This window comes from Erpetoichthys calabaricus, chromosome 4 (assembly GCF_900747795.2).
Source record: "Erpetoichthys calabaricus chromosome 4, fErpCal1.3, whole genome shotgun sequence".
NCBI lineage: Eukaryota > Metazoa > Chordata > Cladistia > Polypteriformes > Polypteridae > Erpetoichthys > Erpetoichthys calabaricus.
In genome coordinates this window covers 159,628,139-159,649,964 of record NC_041397.2, presented here as the reverse complement: position 1 = coordinate 159,649,964, position 21,826 = coordinate 159,628,139, and the positions used below count along the sequence as shown (strand labels likewise).

The window sequence follows — 21,826 nt, the reverse complement described above, 5'->3', positions numbered from 1 at the left end:
CAATACCATAAACAATTTTCACCTAGTGAAACTCAATTTGCAGACCTCATTGATTCTTTTTGCAAAACTCTAAACACATTCTCATGCAATAAAACACATTTTGCACTACATTGCACTTGTGATGCATAAAAGTAACCCCAAGTGGAAAAAGGTAAACACAGCTGTCATAAATTAAACACTATGAATCCAAATTGATAACACTTGTTTCATATGATGTGACATAACCAATATAAGCCAGTTCAGAGTGCACACGGGTTGTTGAAGGTTCACATCAACAAAGGACATAATGTATCAGAGATGCAGAGGATGAGTGTTTGTAAGAGGTTGGGTACAGGGAGGAAGAGGAGAGGGGAATCGAGGTAGAAGAGGGGGCAGAGGAAAAGCAAGACAAAGAGTTGCAATTTCTGATGAAATTCGAACTACTGTCACAGATCATGTTCTTGTCCATAAAATGACAATGAGAGAAGCAGGACAAAGGGTACAAGCTAATATCAGCAGATTCTGTATCCACCATAATCCGCAGCTTCAGACAAGAGAACAGGTACAGCATAACTTTTTTTTTATTTATGAACGTTCACAGTACTACTGTATACAGATATTTCAGTAGACTGGGAGTCCCAATCATGGTTTATATTGTACTGCATGAATATTTTTGTAACTGCACTTTGACTTTTTATAGAATTGCAAGACTGCCACAGGAGGGTGGAAGGACAGCTATGTTCAATCAGCAGCAAGATGCCATTATAGTTGACATGGTCCGTCAAAACAATACCATTATACTGCAAGAAATACAGCAACTAGTTATTGAAGACAACACAAACTTTGAAGGAATTAACAGTGCAGGCTTTGGACATTTCTTTCTGTGACTGACATTCTTTCTTTTTCATTCTTTCCTAGGACACAAAGCGGAAGCAGACAATGGCTGACGGTGTGATGGAGCACGTTGTTGAAGAACTCCAGGCCCTTGATAACCAGATCCAGAAACTCCTGTCCAGACGGAAGCACCTGAGGGAACTGAAGGCTAGCCTACTGAAAGAGTTCTCCCTGACTTCTGACATCATCAGAGAAAATCGCGATTCAGCAACCTCGACTCCACGCCAGAGAAGTGTCCAGCTGCAGTCAGGAGAGTTTTGGGCCTTGGACAGATCCGAGCACTTCAGACACTATATAAATGTAATGAATTATTGTTAATATTATTAGGTCCATAAATTGACGTCCCCTTCTGGAGTCATTCCTGTTTCGTTGGTGAACTATATATTACACGCCCCTCATGATGATTTCAATTCCCATTAGTTCCTGCACCAAAATGTGTATTCAGCATTTATTAAACTTCTAAACTATCGAGGTTTCTCAGTTCTGCATTCGAAGCAGTTGTTTTGGTGTCACATCTTAGAAACAAACTGAACAAAAAATCTTAACATATTGTTTTTTATAGTATACATTTTATATCTGCATTTTCCATGTCACATTCATGAGACTGCACTTTTTAATACGTTAGTTATATGCTGCATGCAACGGAGTAGTGGCTCTGTGGCTAAAGATCTACACTGGTAATCAGAAGGTTGACCCCACATAAAAATGGGAAATGCTAAGGAAGAAGATGAAGAAGAATAAATTATATGCTGCACTCAGCTACGATTAACACAACATATGTTTATAGACTCTGAATCGAATAAATCACATAATTTGTGTAAACAGTCAAAATATGCAATACTGTACTGTATTGACTTTGTAGTCCTCTCTGTGTTATACCATTAGTACTGTATTATTACTGGTGTACAAAATGTTAATATTTCTAATAACGATGCATTAATTGTGGCGGAGTTTATGCTCCAGAGAAATGATGCACTCGCCCTCAGAAGCACAAAGAGGTATAAAGTAGTCATTTCAGTCGCCTTCTCTGTTAGCTGAGCGGCTTTGCATACCCATTTGGGATGGCTTGCGACCTTGCAGCAAGTTATTACATTAGCACGATGGTTTATCCTGGTGAAGCTTTTTTTATTTATAATAAATATTTTTTTGCACACACATTCAGTTTGCCACCATTACTATAGCAGTACATTTAGCACAAACGTTTACCGCTAAGACGGGGTTGGAAAGTGGGTGGAGTCAAAAGCGATGCAGGGGTGTCATCTTATGGGCCTCATCATTTTTTAGGTCACTGAATCTGTACAAGGCCTAAAACTGTCCTGACTGCAGCTGGACTCTATTGGCAACACCATGCCACTCAATTTCAGGGCCCCGGCTCCTCGGAGCAACGACATCAACAACAAGGGAATCAGCCTATTTAACCTATGCAGGTGGGGGTTTAAGGCTAGATTACCTCCATCGGCTCAGGCAAGCATCTCCACTCAGAACCGGTTTGACCCTCTTTGCTCCCCCGGGTGATGTATTTGTGATTTGAGATTCCATTGTACAAGATCTAAACATTTCTTGCCCTAAACATAAATATTTTGTTTCTTGTATTCCCGGGGCTCATGTTCGAGATGTTATGAGAAGAGCACTGACAGTCTTTGAGAGGCACAAGAATCCATCGTAATACATGCCGAGGTAAACGATGTGAGATACTGAGAGTTGGAGATTCTTAAGGTGGACTTTGCAGCACTTATTAAAGCCATGAAGGAGAAGATCTCGGCTGCGAGAAACTTCATCTTGGGTCCCTTACGTCTGGTTAAAAGATCAAATGAGTGGCATTAAATATCTGGCTGAAAGGCTTCTGCGAGGGACAAAACATTGGGTTTGTGGACAACTGGGATCTCTTCTGGGACAGGCTGTGTTTCTTCAGGCAGGATGGTCTGCATCCTAATAGATTCAGTGCCCGGGTCATCTTCGAAAACATCTCTAAGGTAATTTGTCTCTCTTGACTATGTACCGTTTTTACTAGTGTACCACGTGCCCTCGTGTAAGACGCACACCCTAATTTTTACAAAGAAAATTGCGAAAACCATTTTGCCCCGTGTACGACACGTGTTGTGATTGTATAGGAAGTGTTTAGGGCACGTTTTCCGCGAAATGCCCTTCTGTTTTTGCTGCATGACAAAAGTTTTTCTTTCTTTCGTCACGCGAGCGAGAGAGAGAGAGTGCGAGCGAGCGAGCCCAAGCAGAAGAAGTAAACATTACAGAAAAGAATGTCCTCGCGTATGACACGCACCTGATTTTCTAATGCTAATTTTCGTGAAAAAATGTGCGCGTGGTACACGCGTAAATACGGTACTTTTAATTCTAATTCTTTCCATAATGCCTTGATAGGACATGATAATTCTGTAGCCAACTCTTCTATTAACATTTCTTATTAGTGATAGGAAAATCGATTTTATTGCATTAAGTGAAACATGGCTTAGCTCTGTTGGCGGGGCTGTTTTAATTGAATCTGCACCTCCGAATTACAGCTTTACTCATGCGGATTGCCAAGGTAAGAAAGGCAGCGGTTTAGCAAATATTTACTTGAGACGGTTAAAGTGCAAAGATAATAATAATTCATTACGTTTATATAGTGCTTTTCTCAGTACTCAAAGTGCTATCCACACAGGGAGGAACCGAACTCACAATCTTCTTATTGCAAAGCAGCAACACTACCACTGCGCCACATGTGAGGTATTATCTTTGGTGCATTCAAGTCTTTTGAGTATCTTGCCATTGTTTAACTACAATACTATAATAATGTAAATAGTAAGGTGGAAAATTGTAATACTAAAGTGAGAGCTGCCACTGACATGCTCGCACCTGAAAAGACAGTTAAAAAATCCTCCAGTACTGTTACACCATGGAAGACACAAAGAGTATTTCTGATTTAAAGTAAGCATGACGGAGAGCTGAGCATAAATGGAGAAAACTAAATTGATTATTCACTATGAGATATTGAAGGCTAAAATAACAGAATACAACAACATAGTCAGTCTTGAGAGGCGGTGCTATTTCTCTAAAATTATAAGTTACAATGCTAGTAATCCAAGAGATTTATTCTCTACTATTGATCGTTGGCTAAACTCAGGTCACTCAATGGAATGCCTATATTTTTAATAACAAAATTAATGATATTAGAAGTAATACAGTACATTCCCCCAATAATGATCCTCTTAAACCCTGGTATTCCATTTTAAGCAAAATAATTCTTTCACCAGGATAGGATTTACCTGATTTATACAAAACAATTTCTCAGCTGAGACCTTCCACCTGTGTCCTTGACCCAATACCAACAAATTTTTTCAAAGAAGTATCTGATGTGCTAACTGAGAGTGTTTTTGACATAGTAAATTCATCATTAAATATGGGTGTCTTACCAGACTGTCTTAAGACTGTTGTTGTTAAACCCTTGCTCAAGAAAAATAACCTTGACTCCTCTGTTTTTGAGAATTTTAGACCTACTTCTAACCTGCCTTTCTTACAGTTTTTCTGAATTGCTAAAACACTAAATCCCATTGTAAAAACTAAACTGTCAACTACCAAAACTCTTTCATCAAATCAATCCCACAGTTGTCAAAATCTTAAACACTATTCATCTGGTTAGGACACAATTTGCAAATCTGAATCTCCCATTTACCAAAACTCTAAACACATTCTCAAACACATTTAGCAGTGTGGTGCACTTGTACCCAGAATGGTGCACACAGGCTACAGAAGTTAAACACAACTAACACACTGTTTTCATCATTTACACACTACCACTCAAAATTGAAAACACGTGTCCAATCAGTGAACCCATTTAGTAAACAGTATATAAGCCTAGTGAAATGCAAATAGCATGAGTGGATCCAACAATGGAGCAATAAAATAGAAGAGGAAGAGGAGTCTGTGCCAGAGGTGGTGGGCAAGGACTAAGACCAAGAAGAAGATCTGTAATTTCAAATGACATTCGAGCAACTGTCATAGATCACATTCTGGTGCATGGCATGACTATGAGGGAGGCAGGGCAACGTGTGCAACCAAACCTAAGCAGGTTCTCAGTGGTGTAAAAACATAAAATGATGTAATTGAACAAAATGTATGTGTGTAAGTACAGAAAATAGGACAGAATGATCAAACTTGTTTGTGTTTTGCGTACGTGACAAAAAGCATATATACTTTCTGTAAGTTTTCTTTCAATGATGTGTGTGACAAGAAAATGTACCTTTAGGGTAAAGACTTTACCAATTGGAATAATACAAAATGAGTCAGGACGCTATTTTTATTGCTTACGTGGTCTACGATCAGGAGACTAGAAAAGCTATAAAAGAGCAAGGACATCTGCGCTCGAGGCAGATGAAGTGCGGTGTCCTAGGACTGTATTTCTCTCTCATTTTACCCTTGCCTGGTATGTATCAATAAAAGGTTTTTACTAATTTTACTTTTCTTCTCTGTCTTCAGTCACAAAAAGTGTCCACAGTGGCTACTATAATCCGGACCTTCAGAGAAGAAAACAGGTAAAAAGTATACTTGTCTCAGTAAGGGGACAATGAAAAATAATTTCTCCATGGTACTGTGTTTGAAAACATTTACTGAAAACATAGATGTGTATATATATATATATATATATATATATATATATATATATATATATATATATATATATATATATATATATATATATAAAGTATACTAAATGGTATTTTTTTTTAGAATTGAAAGACAGCCACATGAGGGTGGAAGAACACACATGTACTCACAACAACAGGAGACACTTATTGTGGATATGGTCCATCAAAATAATTCAATTCGACAGCGTGAAATACAGCAGCGGATTATAGAAGACAACATACATTTTGAGGGAATAAATAGTGTGAGTCTGTCAACAATTGACCGTGTCCTGCAACGCAACAAGATAAGGATGAAACAAGTTTATCGGGTACCATTTGAGCGAAACTGTGAGAGAGTGAAAGAGCAACGATGTCAGTATGAGCAAGTAAGTAAAAATTTACAGTAAACTCAGTACTAGAATGTATACTGTATTGTCTGGGATGCAGCACATGTATACATCATACTGTGTAATTTACAGAACTAAATGTAGTTTGTTGTCACTGTGTACAGAGAATCTTTGAGCTTGACTCAATGGTTAGGCCTCATGAATACATCTTCGTGGATGAAGCTGGATTCAATCTAGCAAAAAGGAGAAGAAGAGGTCGCAACATCATAGGTCAACATGCCATTACTGAACTGCCTGGCCAGTGTGGTGGAAATGTAACTATCTGTGCTGCCATCAGCAGCTGTGGGGTTCTCCACAGTCATGTTACTGTTGGGCCATACAACACCGAACTTCTAGTATCATTCCTTGATGGTCTACGGGATGCTCTGCTTGAGCAGAGAGATCGCGAGCAGGCAGGGTATCCCATGTATGTTATCATTTGGGACAATGTGAGCTTTCACCATGGTCCAAGAATACGCGATTGGTTTCACAATGAGCAGCATTTTATGAATGTGTTTCTTCCACCATACTCTCCCTTTTTGAACCCTATTGAGGAGTTTTTCTTGGCATGGAGATGGAAAGTATACGACTGAAACCCTTACACACAGGAAAATCTACTTCAAGCAATGAGTGGAGCATGTGGTGAGATAGGAGTGGAATCTTGCCAGGGCTGGATTCGGCATGCTAAAGGATTCTTTTCTCGTTGCCTGACCCAGCACAGAGGCGTGATGCTGAGGCAGAATAAATTATCTGAAAATGCTGTAAAAATATATAATTTTTTTTATATATATAACTTTTTTGCTGCAGTTCTTTTTTTGTTAAAATGTGAGTACAAGAATAAATGAATGAATAAATAAATATTATTTTCCCGCTATCCCACAGTGTTTTGTATTTATTTATGTAGTGTGTAATCGTTGCTAAGTTGTGTTTGCACATTGGCTGGTTTTGTGTGGTTTTTGACAGTAGTGCTTGAATTTGAGTAAAGTTAAAATAGTTTTGGGTCAAATGTTTGGTTTTGCAAGACAAGTCGAAGGTTGTGTGAGTGTAGCTTGAATTTTAGAGTTTGTGTTTAGTGTTTTGAGACAAAGAGATGAGATTTTAGGAAATGTGTTTTAGCAATTCAAAAAATTGTAAGTAAAATCCTAGAAAAGGCAGTCATTATGCAGGTAAATGCTCACTTGACTAAACATGCTGTTCAAGACAAGTTTCAGTTGGGTAAATAATGAGTAATAATATAAAAATATAAAAATAATATAATAATGAGTTTACCTGTTCTCATTCTCTTAGACCTGAGTGCCGCATTTGATACCATTGATCACAAAATTCTTATAAATTGCCTTAGACAGTGGGTGGGCCTCTCTGGCAGTGTCTTAAATTGCTTTGAGTCTTAGTTTACAGGTAGAAAATTTTTTGTTAGTTGTGGTAATTGTACTTTAAAGACACATGATATTCTATATGGCATTTCACAAGGATCTATCCCGGGTCCATTAGACAGTGGGTGGGCCTCTCTGGCAGTGTCTTAAATTGCTTTGAGTCTTACTTTACAGGTAGAAAATTTTTTGTTAGTTGTGGTAATTGTACTTCAAAGACACATAATATTCTATATGGCATTTCACAAGGATCTATCCTGGGTCCACTGCTCTTTTTGATCTATATGCTTCCCTTAATGTGAGCTACCACAGCTATGCTGACGACACACAACTGTATTTATCAATAGAGCCTGATGACCCCGACTCTCTTGTCTCACTGACACAATGTCTTACTTTTGTTTCTGAATGAATGAGTAGGAATTTTCTCAAACTAAATAACAAGAAATTGGAAATCTTAGTGATTGGCAAAAATGGATATAAAGAGGGTATTACAAATAAACTTGATCCATTAGGCTTGAAAGTTAAGACAGACATAAAGAATTTAAGGGTAATTATTAATTCTGACCTAAATTTTAAATCACATATTAATCAGATTACCAGGACAGCATTTTTTCACTTAAGAAATATAGCAAAAATTTGACCCCTTATAACTTTGCAAGATGCTGAAAAATTAGTTCACGCTTTTGCTTTTAGTTGACTAGATTACTGTAACGCACACCTCTCAGGACTGCCCAAAAAAGATATCAATCAGTTGCAACTAGTGCAGACTGCACCTGCCAGAATCTTTACTATGAAAAGAAAATCTGAGCACACCTCTCCAGTTTTGATAATTGGTTACCCGTGTCATTTAGAATTGACTTTAAAATACTACTTATGGTTTACAGAGCCTTAAATAATCTCGATCCATCCTATATCTTAGAATGCCTTTCACCTTACACTCCAAATTGTAACCTTAGATCTTCAAATGAGTGTCTGCTTATAATTCCAAGAGCTAAAATTAAAATAAGTAGTGAGGCAGCCTTCTTCTGTTATGCACCTAAAATCTGGAATAGTTCACTGAGAGAAATTTGCCAGGCTAATACGGTGGAGCACTTTAAAAAACTGCTAAAAAACCATTACTTTAACATGGCTTTCTCATAGCTTCATTTTAGTGTAACCCTGATATTCTGTATATGCATTAAATACTCTTTTTACTTGTGTACCAGACGCTCTTGTGTAAGACGCGTACCCTAATTTTTATAAAGAAAATCGCGAAAACGTTTTGCCACGTGTATGACGCGCGTTGTGATTGTATAGGAAGCATTTAGGGCACGTTTTCCGCGAAATGCCCTTCTGTTTTTGTTGCATGCTGAAATTTTTTCTTTCTTCCATCGAGCGAGGAAGAGAGAGAGAGAGAGAGTGAGCGAGGCAGCCCAAGCAGAAGAAGTAAACATTGAACCTGATTTTCTAATGCTAATTTTCAGGAAAAAATGTGCGCGTGGTACACGCGTAAATACGGTAATCATTTTTTTCATGGCTCCAAAATCTGTACTAACCCCTACTTTCTCTGTTGTTTTTTTGCTGACTTTGTGTAGTGGCAATCTGCGCCACCACCACCTGATCAAAGCACCGTGCAGTCTCTACATTGATGGTTTGAAGGCAAGAGTTCCACATGACCATCATCGTCTAATTCTCCCACATGAAGCCTAAAAACCATGAGGATGATTTAAATCATGTCATTTATATTAGGTAGAATGCCTACTGGGGGCTGGGTGGTCTCATGGCCTTGTAACCCCTGCAGATTTTGTTTTTTTCTCCAGCCCTCTGGAGTTTTGTTTTTGTTTTTTCTGTTCTCCCTGGCCATCTGACCCTACTTTATTCTTTGTTAATTAGTATTGCCTAATTTTTATATGTTTTTCTTTTTTCTTTCTTCATCTTTTAAAGCACTTTGAGCTACATAATTTGTATGAAAACATGCCATACAAATAAATGTTATTATTGTTGCTGTTGTCTGACTTTCCACCATCGACCGTATCCTCCAATGCAAGAGGATGCGCCAAAGCAAGTGTACAGAGTACAAAGGGTCAAAAAGCTGCAATTTCAGTGCAAGTAAGTGTACATTCAGACACATTTACAGTAGTCCGGATTGTTTACAGTATAATATTACTATATTCATACTACTGTCAAGCTCAATGGCATCATAGTATGTACAATGTATGTAAATCAAGAGTGCATATAGTGTACTCTTGTGGTGATATGGGTCCACAGCTCTTCCTGCAAAGGCCGTTTTGTTTTAAATAAATAATCACCGCGCTCGCGGCTTAGCGAGGGGGCGTGGTGGCTGTAGCGTCTCAGGGCGATCTGTGGTGTGGGCGTTTCTCACCTAAGTGCACAGGTGAGAGACTGCCCACATCCGTGATTGTTCCTGGGGCTAATGTGCTGCAGCTGCCATGTCCTCTCTGCATATATAGAGAAGCCCGAGACGATTAGGGAGAATGAAGAAAAAGAGAATGAGGTGAAAGAAAGAAAGACGGAGGTTACGGGAGCAAGCAAGCAAGCAAGAAAGAGAGAGAGAGCGTGCACCGGTACGAGAGAGTGAGCGAGCGAGAGCAGGCTCGCGGCAGCTGAGCAAACAGCCTGGGTGTTAGGCCGACACCCAGGGCGTAGTAGTTGTTGTTGCTCCCGCAGAGTTTGTTGCAGGAAGTACGAGAGTGACCGGGAGACGGGTGACTCTCCGCATGGGGCCGCGGATGGCAGCAGGAGTCAGGATTTGGGATATGGTGTCCTCCATGTGAGAGTCTTGGCTGTGGGAGGAAGTCCCAAGTCGCTGTCAGGGGGAGCCGACCGGAGCCAAGGATCAGAAAGGCGACTGATAGTAGTAGCTGGAGGAGTAGGCAGAAGGACAGCTGCATTGAGAGTGTCTCGCCTGTTGCAGGACCCGCATGGGAAAAGCAGGTGAGACGCTAACACTAACAGGAAAGAAGCACCGGGCTTGTCATTTGCTTTTAAAGACTGCTTCCTGTTGAACGTTTTAACCTTGTTTTAAAGGATTGTTATTTTTGTGTACAGTGATCCCTCGCTATATCGCGCTTCGCCTTTCGCGGCTTCACTCCATCACGGATTTTATATGTAAGCATATTTAAATATATATCGCGGATTTTTTGCTGGTTCGTGGATTTCTGCAGACAATGGGTCTTTTAATTTCTGGTACATGCTTCCTCAGTTGGTTTGCCCAGTTGATTTCATACAAGGGACGCTATTGGCAGATGGCTGAGAAGCTACCCAGCCTACTTTTCTCTCCTTCTTGCGCTGACTTTCTTTGATCCTGACGTAGGGGGATTGAGCAGGGGGGCTGTTTGCACACCTAGACGATACGGACGCTCGTCTAAAAATGCTGAAAGATTATTTTCACGTTGCTATCTTTTGTGCAGCTGCTTCCTGAAGAACATGCTGCACGGTGCTTCGCATACTTAAAAGCTCCAAGGGCACGTATTGATTTTTGATTGAAAAACAAACTGTCTCTCTCTCTCCCTCCCTGCTCCTGACGGAGGGTGTGTGAGCTGCCGCCTTCAACAGCTTTGTGCCGCGGTGCTTCGCATACTTAAAATCCAAACAGCCCTATTGATTTGTTTGCTTTTCTCTATCTATGTGACATTCTGTGCTCCTGACGAGCACTCCTTTGAAAAGGAAGATATGTTTGCATTCTTTTAATTGTGAGATGGAACTGTCATCTCTGTCTTGTCATGGAGCACAGTTTAAACTTTTGAAAAAGAGACAAATGTTTGTTTGCAGTGTTTGAATAATGTTCCTGTCTCTCTACAACCTCCTGTGTTTCTGCGCAAAGCTGTGACCCAAGCATGACAATATAAAAATAACCATATAAACATATGGTTTCTACTTCGCGGATTTTCTTATTTCGCGGGTGGCTCTGGAACGCAACCTCCGCGATGGAGGAGGGATTACTGTATTTTTAACCTCCACACGTTTCTTTTATGGATTATGTATTTATTGAAGACTTTTGAATGAAGTGCACAGCACTTTATTAGAACACTGATTGTTTTGATTGTCTTTTAATAAAAACACTTTGCACATTTTTGAACCATCCCCTTGCTCATTGTTATTGCCTCACTGTCTAGCACATCGGTGACATTACCGACAGTGTTGGGTTCAACGGCTCCCTAACAGAAGATGGGAGTATGGAGCAGAACCCGCATCGTCACAACTCTACAGCATAGATTTGTCTTCCTGTAGCATTTACAAAACTATATTTATTTCTACATATACAGAATATTTGATTCGGATTCCATGGGAAAGACACCATGAATACATTTTTGTGGATGAAGCAGGGATCAATCTTACAAAGAGGAGAAGGAGTGGCTGAAACATAATTGTCCAGCGGGCCACTGTCGAAGTCTCTGGCCAGTGTGGTGACAATGTGACACTATGTGGTGCCATAAGTAACTGTGGGTTTCTACACCATCATGTCACACTGGAGTGATATAACACCCAGCATCTTCTTACATTTCTTGGTGATCTTTGAGATGTCTTGTTTGGACTTGAGCAGCAGGATCATGAGCTGAACATGCGTCACACCTATGTTATAGTTTGGGACAATGTCATTTTCACCATGTTGAACATATAAGAGAATGTTACCTGCCTGGCGAGGGAGAATGTAGCATGTGACATTGATGAGGTGCTGTGGCCTGACCCAGCCCAAAGATATGATGAAGCCCGATGACCAATCACTTGTTTACAGTCCTTTGATTTTGTACCATTTACAGTGCACTATAGGCTGTGAACTGTGGTGTACTTCTCATTTACAGTATGGAAAATTCTGTCTTTTCTAGTACTTTACTTAATATACAGTAAATGCTAAATCCACTGAGTTATGAATTTTTTTTTTGTTTTCTTTTTTTTTTGGAGATGCTAAATGCATTTCTCCTGGAGCTATATGCTCTGAATACAGTGTTTTCAATTTTTTGGTGTAGTGTGTAATGACTGCTCAGTAGTGTTTATGTACTGACCGGCTTGATGCATGATCTGAAAGCAGTGTTTGCTTTTGAGCAAAGATAATATAGTTTTGAGAAGCTTGTTTGATTTTGCAAGATGAGTCAAAGGTTTTGTGAGTGTAACTTGAATTTTAGGGTTTGTGCTTAGCGTTTTGGGAAAATGAGAGTGGATTTTAGGAAATGTGTTTTAGCAATTCAGAAAAACTGTAATGACACCACCATTGGCCCACCCACTGTTGACACCACTTCCAGGTAACCCCGATGACATCATTTCCAGTACCCAGAATTCCCCTTCCTTTCACATTAGTTCTTGTTCTGGCCGCCTGACTCCACCTCTTTCTCTTTTATTCTTTTTTATAATGATTGCATGCAGTGCTTTTTTTGTATACAGTTATATTTTTTTTTTAAATAATACCTAATGGACAAACTGAATGTTTGCACTTACAAACTTTATATCTTCCATCATTAATAAGAAAAAAAACACTTTAGGTAGGAATGCAAATACATTTCCCTTTTAACCATACAACTGGATTACCTTGATCACGGTCTACTGCTGTCAGAGTTAAAACTGATGTTCCAATCTTCTGGTTTTCTAATATTTGAGTCTCAAACTCTGTTTTTTCAAATTGTGGAACTTCATCGTTAACATCAATAACATGCACAGACAAAAGTTGCTCTGTCGAAAGAATTGGAGATCCATGGTCTTCAGCCACAAGTGTTAAGTTGTACAGTCCCTGCTCTTCACGATCCAAAGCCTTCAGAATAGAAAGTGATCCTACCAAAAAAATAAAAAAATTTTTATGGAAAAACATATAATTAACTTGACAGGTCTAATATTTGCCCAGACTGTTTGTAATTATTTTAACGATAACAATCATGTCACATCTTAATCTCATTTTGCATGAACTGAAAAGGCTTAGCATCTTTAATTTTTCCTCTTAATTCATTCCCCGCAATCCTGGAATCAACCTTGTCACTTTTCTGTGACTTTGTCTAGAGCATATGTGTCTATTCTTTTGCTGGGAGACCAAAACTACAACAGTACTCCAGATGAGGTCTAACCAGTGGGCTATAAAACTTGAGCATAACCTCCTCTGACTTGTACTCTACACATTGTGGTATATAAACTAATATTCTGCTAGACCTCTTAATGGCTCCTGAACACTGTCTGCAAGTTGACAGTGACAAATTCACTACAACTTTTTAAGGTGCAATTTCAATTTTCAGACCTCCCATTGTGTATTCAAACCTAACATTTTTACTTCCTATGTGTAATACTTTACATTCACTTGCATTAAAATTTCATCTAACACTAATTTACCCTAGCCAGTATCCTATCCAAGTCCCTCTGTAATTATTCAGTGGATTCTAGATCATATGTACCATAACCCTCTGCTTCCTGTGTTTTAGACAATTCTGCACCCATCTACACACTACACACTAAACTCCTACTTCTTTAGCTTGAAGCCAGCCTCTCATGTGGTAACTTTTTAAATACTTTATGAAAGTCAAGATAAATAATATTGTACTTTAAACATATCTCTTTGTTGCTTTCCTATAGAATTATATTATGTTAGTAAAACAGGGCCTTCTTTGTCTGAACCCATGCTGATTGTTCAGTAAAACTCCTGTTATTGGCATGTCTTTTTCAGTCTTTTCCTTAATAATTCCTTCCATTAATTTACCTGTGATTCACATTGATCTTACTGTCCTATAGTTACTTGGATCAGCCCAATCACCTTTTTAATATAATGGGATAATATTGGGCTTTCTCCAGTCCATCGTTATTTCCCAAGTGACTTCCTAAAATATGTGTTGAGGGTGTATATGTGTACTCACTAATTTCCTTAAGCACTTGAGGATAAATTATCTGGTCCTTGTGATTTATCACATTTCAGCCTATTTAATCTAAGCAGTACTTCTCCCTCTACAATTTTCACATTACTCAGTACCTCCTTAATAGTCCTTGTTACTGCTGTGATGTTATCCACTTCCTCACGTGTGAATACTTCAGAAAAATGAAAGTTTAGAGCATCTGCTATTTAACTATTTCACTTAATTCCTCTTTACCATTCTTGATATACTTCACCTCCTCCTTGACTAATCATTTACTACTAAAATACTGAAAGAATCTTTTTGGGGCATTTTTTGCCTTATCTGCTATATAAAAGCATTATAGATTCTCTAACATCTTTCTTGATGGTTGCCCTAATGCTGTTATATACCGGGGTGGCCAGCTCTGATCCTGAAAAGCCACACTGGCTTTTTGGTTTTTGTTCCAATCCAGTTGCTTAATTAGAAGCAATCCTCACCAATAACAGATCTTATTTAATTTCATGGATTGTTCATGTTTTAACTCTACCATGTCAGTTCATTCTTAAATCATAGATTTATTTTCCATTCTATTAGTACATGTAATATGGATCAGTTAAAACAATCAATACAGCTGTTTAAGACAAAAATAAACAATTAAGGGTTTAAAATCTTAACTAGCGAGACAACTAAAATGAACCAGAAAAATGTAACTTTCACTTGAGAAATAAGCGCTTCATTAACATTGAATGATTTCTGAAGAAGCAATTGGGTTGGAACAAAAACCTGAAGCCACTGTGGCTCTCCAGGACCAACGTTGCTCAGCCTTGACTTAAAAGGTCTGAGTCTTAAATAGCAAATCAATTACTGATGTTAATTAGTACCAAAAACTTGTCACTAATTAAGAAAATGGTTAGAATGAAAACCTGTAGACACTGTGGCTCTCCAGGATTGGAATTGGCCTCCTGTTTTATACCCTACGATTTGCATTGAAGTTATTAGTTGTATATGCCTTATATAGCTATTTTTTATAGCTGTTAACTCCCTATTAACCCACTGTGAGTTTTTTAAAAATTTCCTACTAATTCTACATTTTGGTATGTACCTGTCCTGCATTATATATAAAACATTTTGAAACTTGTTCCGCTGCTCCTCGACTATCTTTAAACTTAAAAGCTTATCCCAGTCCATCCCACTTAGACTGTGTAATATCTGGTCAAAATTTGCCTTTCCAATGTTAAGCTTAACAGTTTTGGTCTTTGCATTTCTGCTCTTTCAAAATACTGGGAATTGTATTATATTATGGTCACTTGAACTTTATTGGTTCAATCACAACAACGCTCTCAATTCCATCCATCCATCCATTGTCCAACCCGCTGAATCCGAACACAGGGTCACGGGGGTCTATCCTGATTATTACAAAACACTACATCTACACAGGTTTACCCCCCTGTTGGTGCTTTAACATACTGTGGGAAAAAACAGTCAATGATTATGTCTAAAAACTCCTTGTACTCCACTATTTGCAAAGTTAGCCTAGCTAATATTTGGGTAGTTAAAATCCCTCATGTCTATAACATCCCCCTACAAACTTACTCTCTGCATTGGGGGTGGGGGTCAACAGCACATGATGAATCCAGATGTCCTCACTAAGATGCCTTCTGTGATTCTGGGGAATGTAAACTCAATCTCAAATAAGATCGACGAACTGGCTGCGCTGGTGAAAAATGTCAGGACCTACAGAGAATGCAGTTTGTTGTGTTTTTGCGAAACCTGGCTAAATAACACCATCCCAGATGCCAACGTGGAGCTACCCGGGTTTAGCACAGTTAGAGCGGACAGAGATGCAAGTACCTGTGGGAAGCACAAAGGAGGAGGACTCGCTCTCTATGTTAATACACGGTGGTGTAACTCTGGACACATTAACGTCAAAATCTCCACTTGCTGCAGGGATATCGAACTGTTGGCCGTAAGTTTACGTCCCTACTACTTGCCCAGAGAGTTTGGACATGTCATTGTTGTCATCGTGTATATCCCTCCTCGGGCGGACGAGGAGTCAGCGAGTGACATCATCCATTCTGCTGTTGCTAAGTTACAAACGCAGCACCCTGAGGCACTTGTGCTAATCGCTGGAGACTTTAACCATGTGACGCTGGACAGAACATTACCTGCATTCTCCCAGTATGTGGACTGTAACACCCGGGGAAATAAGACTATTGATTTACTGTATGCAAACGTTAAAGACGCATACAGCGCCACCCCGCTGCCTGCGCTTGGGAAAGCAGATCATAACCTGGTTCTGCTTCAGCCTCACTATAAACCAAAAGTGAGAGTCCTACCTGTAACCACACAATCATTCAGGAAGTGGACCCCGGAGGCTGAGAATACTCTGAGAGAACTTTTTGGAACTACAGACTGGGATATCCTGCAGGGATCTCATAATGAGAACATTGAGGAAGTTGTTGACTGCACTACTGACTACATCAACTTCTGTATGGACATTGTAGTTCCAGTAAGAACTGTACGCTGCTATGCTAACAACAAGCCATGGATTACAAGTGACATCAAGGGCCTTTTGAACCAGAAGAAAAGGGCTTTTAAAAACGGTGATCAGCATGAGCTCAAGCGCGTGCAGAAGGAACTCCGAGTCCAGCTCAGGGCAGCGAAGGAGCAGTACAGGAGAAAGCTGGAGCAGAAGTTGCAGAATAACAGCATGAAGGAAGTGTGGGATGGGATGAAGATCATCACTGGCTGCAGCTCGAAGCGGGGTACCACCATTGAGAGAGACGTGAAGAGAGCAAACCAAATGAACAACTTCTTTAACAGGTTTGACCACCCTAACCCACTCTCACTCTCACCTCGGAGTATTGCACCCTCCACACATCCTTCTGCTGATACCAGCATAGGAAAGACATCCCCACCCATAATTACAACAGCGCAAGTGAGCAGAGAGCTGAGGAGACTTCGTGCCAGCAAAGCAGCGGGTCCAGATGGAGTATCGCCACGACTGCTGAAGGTCTGTGCATCGGAGCTGGTGGGCCCTCTACAGCGCATCTTCAACCTGAGCCTGGAACAGGGGAAAGTCCCGAGGCTTTGGAAAACATCTTGTATCACCCCAATCCCAAAGGTATCACGTCCTAGTGAGCTGAATGACTTTTGGCCTGTTGCTCTGACATCACATGTGATGAAGACCATGGAGAGGCTGCTGCTTCACCACTTTAGGCCACAGGTTCAACACACCCTTGACCCTCTGCAGTTTGCATATCAGGAGAAGGTGGGAGCAGAGGATGCCATCATCTATATGCTACACCGATCCCTCTCTCACTTGGACAGAGGTAGTGGTGCTGTAAGAATTATGTTTCTAGACTTCTCTAGCGCCTTCAACACAATCCAACCTCTGCTCCTTAGGGACAAGCTGACAGAGATGGGATTAGATTCATACCTAGTGGCATGGATCGTGGACTATCTTAAAGACAGACCTCAGTATGTGCGTTCTTGGGAACTGCACGTCTGACATTGTGGTCAGCAACACAGGAGCACCACAGGGGACTGTACTTTCTCCGGTCCTGTTCAGCCTATATACATCGGACTTCCAATACAACTCGGAGTCCTGCCATGTGCAAAAGTTCGCTGATGACACTGCTATCGTGGGCTGCATCAGGAATGGGCTGGAGGAGGAGTATAGGGACCTAATCAATGACTTTGTTAAATGGTGCGACTCAAACCACCTACACCTGAACACCAGCAAAACCAAAGAGCTGGTGGTGGATTTTAGGAGGCCCAGACCCCTCATAGACCCAGTGATCATCAAAGGTGACTGTATGCAGATGGTGCAGACCTATAAATATCTGGGAGTGCAGCTGGATGATAAATTAGACTGGACTGCCAATACTGATGCGCTGTGCAAGAAAGGACAGAGCCGGTTATACTTCCTTAGAAGGCTGGCGTCCTTCAACATCTGCAATAAGATGCTGCAGATGTTCTATCAGACAGTTGTGGCGAGCGCCCTCTTCTACGCAGTGGTGTGCTGGGGAGGCAGCATTAAGAGGAAAGACGCCTCACGTCTGGACAAACTGGTGAGGAAGGCAAGCTCTATTGTTGGCATGGAGCTGGACAGTTTAACATCTGTGGCAGAGCGAAGGGCGCTCAGCAGGCTCCTATCAATTATGGAGAATCCACTGCATCCACTTAATAGTATCATCTCCAGACAGAAGAGCAGCTTCAGCGACAGACTGCTGTCACTGTCCTGCTCCACTGACAGATTGAGGAGATCGTTTCTCCCCCAAACTATGCGACTCTTTAATTCCACCCAGAGGGGTAAACGTTAACATTCAACATTATACATAGTTATTGTCTGTTTTTCACCTGCATTGTTATCATTTTTTAATTTAATATTATTTATTGTATCAGTATGCTGCTGCTGAAGAATGTGAATTTCCCATTGGGATTAATAAAGTATCTATCTATCTATCTATCTATCTATCTATCTATCTATCTATCTATCTATCTATCTATCTATCTATCTATCTATCTATCTATCTATCTATCTATCTATCTATCTATCTATCTATCTATCTATCTATCTATCTATCTATCTATCTATCTATCTATCTATCTATCTATCTATCTATCTAAGATGTGGCTCATCATTCAAATGAAGAAGAGAAGCATTTAAATTCTGTTTCACATGAATGGCAAACCCTCCTACTCATATGCCTCCCCAGCACATTGGTGCCCCTCCAGTTCAGATGTAACCCATTGTGGCGGAACAGGTCCCATTTGTTCCAAAAGTAGTTTCAATGCCCTATCAACCTATACTGTTCCATCCTGCACCAAGATGTGAGCCATGCAATAAGCCTCCTAATCTACTCAGTCTTACCTGGACTGGTGCATGGCACAGGAAAAACTTGGGAGAAGACCACCTTGTCAGTTCTACTCCTCATTCTGGCACCTAACTCTTTAAATTTTGATTACAGATCTGACAGCCTGCCTTTTGATATGTTGTATATTCCTACATAGACAATGACAATTTGATCCACCCCTAATCTGGCAAACAGCCTATTAACCTTTCCAGGGAGGTTTCCCATCTGTGCATCCAGATGGCAACAAACCAACCAAGGCTATCACAACCTCTCTCTTTCTGGGGACTGGTTTTGAGGTGGCCTGTTGGGGCTCCCCATACCTGCCTACCACCTCAGAATCTTCACAGAAACCATCCAGCTCCATAATGACCTGAAAATAGTTTCACACTTCTAGTTCTGAAGTTGATACCCCCGGACAAAGTAAAACCTTTGCCTTCCACCTTGAGACTGTGTTCAGCTCTGGCAATTCACTACTACAACACAGGCCAACCAACTCCTTCTCCTCCAGTTCAGCAACCCTGACCTTTAGGTGCTGGTTCAGCCGGAATCTCCTACAGACATAGCCTTTAAGGAAGACTGGCTCCTCCAAGCCATCCTCTAAAAAGTTTAACATCCAGCAGGACTTACATTTTATTGGCCTCGTATAAAATTTTGGTTTTGCATTAGAAAACCTAGTCAACCCTTTTTTAAATTTAATTTAAATGGTTTATCTTAGCTGATTAAAATAAAAAAATAATATATTAAACAACTAAAACAGTTATATTGCTCCTTCAGGACCATTAAGCTTTTGTAACACTCTCTCCCTCAACTGCCTACTTGTTGTCTTTTCCCTGCTTGTTTTCCTAACTTGCACTTCTCTTATTACTTCCTTACTTTGGAGCTCTCTGTTTACACCATTTGAACTCCTTCCTACTAATGAACCCTTATGCAGTTGCCCTCTTATTTGCTCTACTTTTCTGACTGTTAATAACAGGTTTGTTCAGTTAAACGTTTTAAACAATACTCCTTCTTACTAAGAAGACCCACTTACTGATTATTGGCTGCTTTACTTACTTATTCATTTTGTTTGTTTCTACTGACACTATTACCTGATCGGTGCTTTCCAGATAGATGCCTGTCTACCGAGGTGCCCCCCTCTTTACCAGTTACAAGTTAGTGACCTACCTGTATTTAAAATATATATTTTTTTACTTATGAACATGAGTGCTCTCAGTTTCTACTTGCGTTAAAGCTTAACCATACAAGTGCTCTATGATGCCATATTCCTGTTATTCTTTAACTTAACTTATCCATACTAAGGAATCGCTGTCAGTTTTAACTATTTGGCCTTGCTACGATGGTTATTTACTTATTTATTTACAGACTTTCTAGTTACAGTTACTGCTCAGCTATGGCTTTCTGTCTCGCCTCTCCTCACCTCATTGATGCTAGTTTTGAATACAAGTAACAGAACAAGTGCAACAGAACAGAAGAAGTGCAAGTAACAAGTAAGTTTTTACAAATGCTTTCCAAGCACACTCCTCCTTTTGCTCCTGTGTGGGTGAAAAATAAAGCAGAAAACCCTTCTAAATGGAAAAAAAAGATTTAAAACTTCAGTATGGCTCCTGCAACCAAAACATAAAGTTTTCAGGATCAAAAATCAACTTTCACACTACAGTAACACAAACACTTCCTCCTCTTCCACTTGCAAGGATGACGTCAATACACCTCAGTCTCCAATCAGTATCTCAAACTGAATCAATGGATGAGAATATATATATATTTTTTTGTTAGATAAATGGAGAAAACAATATTTTTAAATTAAGGTTTGTTTCAGATAAGTACATTACAGTAGAAATTAAACAATATGACAGCAAGAAGTTATTTTATTTTCTTTAATGCCATATATATTATGGATATATATTTTCTCTACATATTTTATTAATTAAAAAACTAATAAAGTAATAACTAATAAAATGCACTGAAGAACGCACAAAAAGAGGCCTGACGTGTGTATGCAATTTCCCACAGAAACATTGTGATTTACATAAGAAAACTTGATTGGGGAACTCTGACCCATGCATATGAAATATTTTAGATAATATAATATAATATAACATAATATAATATAATAATAACTGCTTGGTGATATGAATTATTAGTATTATTATCAGCTATTATTATGTCTTTTAATGTAACACAACATATTAAACCTAAAAATTGCTGAATATAATATACAGACTGAATTTCACTGAAGAACATTTTTGGTTATTTGTCAGTTTATATCACCTACCTGTTGTCACTTTTTAGGGAACTGGCCAACAGGGGAAGAATATCCCAGCCAGGTTTCTGCCCGCTGTGCTGAAAGCCATTAGCTGACTGAGGAGGCGCTACATTCAGTTTTTTTAATGGTGTGGGTGTACATTAAACATCATGTTTTTTACAACATAAAAGGGCAATTTGCAGGACAGTCCAATTCTCCTAAAGTAATCAGATCACTATACAGTATTCATATTGTGATAAAGGCATCTAGCGAGAATGTAGCTGCTTTTTTTGTTTTTAACTGTAAGATGTTACATTTCATTAATGCACTAGTCATATGTGATACCAAGATGAGACTAACAAATATCATCTCTCCGTGGCCTTGGTCAACCTGTGATTCATTTATTTTGAAGCAAACTAGCTTTGGGAGGCCTCAATTTTTCCTATGTCCTATACCCTTCATTGTAATCAGCAATCTTGTCTTTACATGTGCCAGGTAATAGTAGCTACCCCACTAATCATGCTGTGCATGATTTTGCACGCTCAGTTGCAGACCAAAGGCGGATGCTCTTAAATGCAGGTGTGGGGTCTCGACACATCAGAAGATAGACTGCTCTGCCTGCCAACGAATGTCTGAAGGATGATGATTGCATATACATAAGGTTGATTAGCATC

The 21,826-nt window shown here is 39.6% G+C and overlaps 1 protein-coding gene across 1 annotated transcript in view; it reads right to left on the bottom strand.

Annotated features, from left to right (window-relative positions):
* LOC114641417 (protocadherin-16) overlaps positions 1-21,826 on the bottom strand; it is a 237,387-nt gene that overhangs the window by 75,917 nt on the left and 139,644 nt on the right. The window contains exon 10 of the mRNA XM_028790469.2: positions 12,772-13,011. Within this exon, the coding sequence (XP_028646302.2) occupies positions 12,772-13,011 (240 nt within the window). The remainder of the gene's footprint in view (positions 1-12,771; positions 13,012-21,826) is intronic.